We start from the raw sequence: 6,109 nt of genomic DNA, 5'->3' as shown, positions 1-6,109 counted from the left end.
CCAGCCTAAGTGATGTCCTCACTCCGAGGCTCCTACAAGAGGATTTTTGGTGTGGATGATTTGAAGGGAGATTGTTCCCTGCTCTGATGTTCACTGTGGGTGGTTACCACTCGTAGGGACCCCAGGTCAGAGTTGAGGGGTGAAGGGCGTGTGCTGCACAAACACGGACCGAGCACAGGAAAGGGATGGAAAGATAAAGACAATGACAATGACTCAGGAGAAAAATCTGCCTTTACTTCCTTGTCAGAATGGTTTATTTAACCAAACAGTAGTGAGTCTATAAAAGACTTCAGACATGCTCAAATGCATGCAGTCATGAGAAGCAAAAAATAAAACCCAATAAAAATAAACCACTTCATCTGGGTCATACATGGAAGAGTGTGAGAGCTCCAAACGAGTTGATCTGCAGTTAATTTTTATGCTTAGGTGGATTGTCCCCTGGCACTGAGTGTACAACCCAAGGAGTGTAAGGAAAACAGGAGGAACTCAGTGAGGTTGAGAAGAAACCAATAGCTACATCATTCCCTTCAGAGAAACTCAAAGGAGCACGGAGGCTGTGGGTACAAAGCAATGACACAGGTGACACTGCCCGCTGCAAAGGAAGGCAGATTTTGGAGGAGAAAGATGACCATGAAAGTTCAGGGTGGTTTTTTTGAAAGGATGAAGCCACACAGAGTTTGCCAGTGCTGCTGCTGCCACATCTCCTGGTAGGGGTGTGTGCACTCACCAGACAAGGGCAGCACAGCTTCAAAGTGGCAGATTGTCTCAGTGGGACACAGGTGACACTGCCCGCTGCAAAGGAAGGCAGATTTTGGAGGAGAAAGATGACCATGAAAGTTCAGGGTGGTTTTTTTGAAAGGATGAAGCCACACAGAGTTTGCCAGTGCTGCTGCTGCCACATCTCCTGGTAGGGGTGTGTGCACTCACCAGACAAGGGCAGCACAGCTTCAAAGTGGCAGATTGTCTCAGTGGTACAACATCTACATCATCTACATCATCTACAACATCTACAACATCTACAACATCTACAACATCTACATCATCTACATCATCTACATCATCTACAACATCTACAACATCTACAACATCTACAACATCTACATCATCTACATCATCTACAACATCTACAACATCTACATCATCTACATCATCTACATCATCTACATCATCTACATCATCTACATCATCTACATCATCTACATCATCTACATCATCTACATCATCTACATCATCTACATCATCTACATCATCTACATCATCTACATCATCTACATCATCTACATCATCTACATCATCTACATCATCTACATCATCTACATCATCTACATCATCTACATCATCTACATCATCTACATCATCTACATCATCTACATCATCTACATCATCTACATCATCTACATCATCTACATCATCTACATCATCTACATCATCTACATCATCTACATCATCTACATCATCTACATCATCTACATCATCTACATCATCTACATCATCTACATCATCTACATCATCTACATCATCTACATCATCTACATCGTTCCCTGCCACAAGTGGCAGTAGATGCAGAAAAGCCCCGTGGCAGGCAGGACGCTCATGGTGAAGCCAGGCAGAACTGGGGGGGCATTTTTGGTGGGGAGCAAAGTGAGGCTGTGATGAAGCCCTCACACCACCTCCTGATGGCCAGGGTGTGCTCAGAAGAGCCAGGGTTAGCCCTGCTCCTGGGGGAAGCCACATGACCAGGGGTTCCCTGTGCCAGCAGACTGGCCATAGGGAGCATCTTTCCCAGAAATACCCATGGAGCAGGTCACAGCATGGTTTCCTCAAGAGATGGTTCTCTATGCTTGCTCCTTAACATGATTTTAAGATAACTGATGCAGTCAGGGGTTACTGTAAGGTCCTGTGTGGATGCTAGCAGAGTGCCACCACTCCAGCCTCGTGTCTGGCACTTGGCAAGGCCATAAGATCCCAGGTCAGCCTGGGAGGGAGCTTCATGTCCAGAACAAGCTTCTCCTCAAAAAAAAGCTCATCTATTGACTCAGGCCAGGTTGCTCAGGGCCTTATCTAGTTGGGCCTCTACATCCAAAGCCTGAAGACACACAGCTGTCTAATAGTAGCCCCTCAAAGTGCTTCACTCTTTGCTGTTTTCCCTTCATAACTGGTCACTGAATTATTTTGGACTGGAGGCAGGTGAGAAACCCACCAGTTGCTCAGACCTTGTTACTGCCCTTCTCACCCCAGCATCAAACACGTCTGGTTTCCAGGTCCTGGGGCCAGGGGCAGAAGTCAGTGCCCAGCATTGGTACCTGTGGAGTCTTTCTGACCAGGGAAGAGTTTGCAAAGCTGCTTGGGGTTGGTAGCTCGTCCTGTTCAGAGATCTCCTCTGGTTATTCCAGGGAGCGTGCAGCCAAGTGAGAGACACGCTGTCAAGTTACCACTGGTCAGCAGTCCATATTTCTGTCCTCACCTTGTGACAGTGCCCACGTATGGATGAATTTGCTCATTTACCCTAAATCACACTCACAGAGAGCAGTTCCCCCAGCTCAGCTGATGCACAGCAACTTGGCAGGACTGTCTGGTACCAAACACTCCGTGCAGAAGGGGAGAGGGAGAAGGTCCAGGTCTGTCTCTGCACCCACATCACTGTGCAATCATGAGGCCATACTTGGAGCACAGCAGGCCCCTCTTCTTCTCCCGTTCAGTGAGGAAATTCCTCAGTTTGGTGGTGGGGAAGGTCACCAGTGCTTGCTGCCTGTTGTCCAGACCTGTCTCCTGGAGCCACGGGCTCTGAAGGCACTCGGAGGCTGATGGTCTTCCCCTAGGACAGGCCAAGGTGAGAAGGTCAGTCAGGGATCTGTGCTGGGTGAGGAGGCTCCTTGCAAACGGAGAGAAAGAAGGAGCAACAGGCAGGATCTGCCCTGACTGTGCTGTTGGGAGAGCTGGGACCATCTTACCAGGGGTTTGCACACAGGGTGCTCTGGAGGAAGGACACTGCTCCCCCCGAGAGACCCGCGTAGCACCGCGCCAGCTTCACCTTCCCCTTCCTGCTCATCCTCAGGAACTCGCAGGCTACGTCGGAGCTGAGGGGGTAGCTGGCACTCAACCTGCCCCCCAAAACAGAGAACTGATTGGCATGAAGGGCATCATTAAAGGAAACAAAAGTAATGCTGAGGGTGGGGAGGAGCGTTGCCCAGAGAGGTGGTAGAAGCCCCATCCCTGGGACCATTCCAGGCTTGACGGGGCTCTGAGCATCCTGCTCGAGTTGCAGATGTCCCTGCTCACTACTCAGGTTGGACTAGATGACCTTGAAAGGTGTTTTCCAACCCAAACCATTCTATGACTCTATGATTCTGGAAGTTTCCCCTTCTCCCAGGAATTTTCATCTGGCAGCGAGAGGAGGGTTACAGCAAATATCAAATGGGAAAGTAAAACCTCAAACACCACTGTTCTTCAGCAGCTTTCCTGACTTTGGCTGCTTGACACTTGGTGTAATTTGAATTTTCTTGGCAAAGCTGGGGCTTTTCAGACGAGGCTGAGTGAGAAACACCAGCAGCTGCTGTGATGTGAACCATGGAGGCATCTCTGGGACTGGGCATCCTGGCGTGGTGCAGCCAGCTCCATACCACCATCACACAGCCTTCTGTGGCATTGCCAAGGAGAGGGGCACAAGGGGGGTTAACTCTCTGAGTCAGGGCATCTCCCCAGGCTGCTGACTCTTCCAAAGCCACCCGTAGGGCAGGGAAGGAGGGAGGGACTTACATGATGAAGGCTGTGATCCCAACGGACCAGATATCAGTCTGTGGGAGGGCTCCTTGTTCTGTCAGCAGTTCTGGGGCTAGAAAAGCAAACTGGTGTGAGCCACCCTCCCCTCCAATGCCCTCAGACCAACCCAAAAGCAGTGGGTGCTTCTTGCTGCCTTCCCAAGAGTGAAGAAGAAAAATCTTTTAGTACAAGGGAGCTGGCTGAGGTAAGACACCCTCGTGGGTGATGATTACAAAGAAACCTTGAGAACATCAGGCCAAGTGGTGGCAATACTGTACCCCTGAGCTCTGGACATGTGGACACCAGTCAGAGGGGTGTTGACCACGTCCCCTGGCTTTGTCCTCTGTGGTCTGCAAGTGGCTGTCACCAGTAGCTGCTCCTGCAAACTCAACCTGTTCCTGGTGGGCAGCACCTGGGAGGCTTTGCTTGCTGGGGCCCACTGCTGCCTTGACCAATGGCTTTGTCTGCCTTGACCAATGGCTTTGTCTGCCTTGCTGTCTACCCCAGATTGCATACAAGGCCAAGGGGGCTGTGACTGAACCCTGTACTCACCCATGGTTTCCACATAGTCCATGCACTTGTCCATGGTAATAACTTTGTCTGGTGAGTAGAACTGCGCGTTGCCAAAATCCAGGAGTTTGAGCAGGTTGGGCTCAGTGATGATCATGTTTTCAGACCTGAGGTCCAAGTGCAGGATGTCGTGTGCGTGGAGATACTCCGTGGCACTGAGGATCTGCCACAGGTAATCTCGGACCTCCACCTCTGAGTAGGATGTCCTGGTGGAAGGAAAGGGGTAGAAACCAGAGGTGACCTATCTGCATGCCCAAGAGCACTTCTACACCCACTATCATCCTCCCTGGATGTCCAATCCCTTGGGAGTCAAGTAGAAACAACTCTATTCATTAGCAGATCTGTTGTATATGGAGAAGCTGGTCCATGCTGTGAGGGAGGTTTACAGATCCAGGAGGTTCAGGAGGTTGTGGGGCTGCACATCAGTTAAAGCAGGGCTTGTGCAGAAGTCAGAATGAAGATCTGATGCCCACCTTTCCCTCTCCTCTAGTCAGAGGATTTCCTCTGATCCATTTTCTGCCATTGTGAGAAACAACGTGAAGGAGAAATGAGTCTGAGACACAGTTACCTCCATGTTATGGGAGGGGGGTTGACTATCAACTACTGCAAACTGCTCCCAACATTTCCACTGGGTGGCCCCGAGTCGTCCCCTACACCAACCTTGCAAGGAACTGAATTATTTGTGTCACAAGAAGTTGCAGGACAAACGCCTCACAAATCTCACACGCAGTGACAGCACAACAGAGCAGCTGAGAAGAGATGATCCAGTTTGCCAGGGGAGACCAGAAGGTGTTTTGCCTCCCACCCCCCTGGCAAACCCTTCCCTCTGCCCGTCCCTACCGTAACGCCAAGGAGTGGAGCAGCTCTGGTCCCACACACATCTCCTGGATCAGCACCAGGTGCCGTGGGCTGACGTAGGCTCCCTTCAGCTGGGCTATGTTGGTGTGATGAAGCTTCCTCAGCACTTGGTACTCCAGGAGCACGGCCTGCTTGTCCTCTTGCCAGTAAGGGATGATTTTAGCAGCTAAGGTCTTGCCACTTACTTTTTCCCTGCACTGTCGGACGATGCTGAAACGTCCCCTGGTACAAAGGAACACAGAGGCAAGTTAAGCTGCTCTGCTGCTCCTGGGAGAGCCAGGAGCTTCTGCTCTTTCACACCACCAGGATCCCATGCTGTGTTTTTCATCTGTACCCAACGTGGTGTTGTTGCATCTGTGGTCACAGTTTCCACATCCTCCTCTGTCTCCAAATTGTGCAGTCACTTTAAATTGCAGGAGTGAGGTCTCAACTCCTTTGGAGAGAGAGGAGGTGGCTCATTCTGTCTCAAGCAATGTCCCTTGTTGGCAAGAGAAGTTGGTGCCTGTCTTCTAGGCAGAGAAAGCAGAATCCCAACCCTATGTCTGAACCCAAGAGCTGTAAAAGTTGACACAGCAAGAAGAGGAGCCTTTAGTAGCCCTGGGCTCACTTCACAATACACTAAGGGGCTTGTCCTGGTGCCCAGCACAGACCCCTTTTCTCTCCCAGAAAATCCACACTGCAGTCCTTCCAAAGATGAAGGTTGCTCAGCCAATGACCTCAGGTTTATATGTATTGCTGTGGAGTTGTTTTCAACACAACACTGTGACACTGGGTGAGAAGCACGTTTAGAAAGGTGACTTTTCTACCACGTGACATCTCCCTCAGGCTGGCTGAGTGCTGGGATGGATTCGTTACCTTTTGATCTCTGTTTGGAAGGCGTAGGTCTGGTAGGTTGGGAAGGGCTCGGACGGGGTGATTATTT

At 50.3% G+C, this 6,109-nt stretch overlaps 1 protein-coding gene across 1 annotated transcript in view; it reads right to left on the bottom strand.

Annotated features, from left to right (window-relative positions):
* Positions 1-2,637: 2,637 nt before the first annotated feature.
* LOC103770558 (obscurin-like) overlaps positions 2,638-6,109 on the bottom strand; it is a gene marked incomplete at its 5' end in the record, with an annotated part of 51,589 nt that continues 48,117 nt past the window's right edge. The window contains 6 exon segments of the mRNA XM_008937823.1: positions 2,638-2,815; positions 2,952-3,101; positions 3,757-3,832; positions 4,312-4,535; positions 5,170-5,409; positions 6,043-6,052. Coding sequence (XP_008936071.1) covers positions 2,638-2,815; positions 2,952-3,101; positions 3,757-3,832; positions 4,312-4,535; positions 5,170-5,409; positions 6,043-6,052 — 878 coding nt within the window.

This window comes from Merops nubicus, unplaced genomic scaffold (assembly GCF_000691845.1).
Source record: "Merops nubicus isolate BGI_N331 unplaced genomic scaffold, ASM69184v1 scaffold8033, whole genome shotgun sequence".
Taxonomy (NCBI): domain Eukaryota; kingdom Metazoa; phylum Chordata; class Aves; order Coraciiformes; family Meropidae; genus Merops; species Merops nubicus.
Note: the sequence above shows the minus strand (reverse complement) of the source record. Positions and strands in the feature narration are given on the sequence as shown.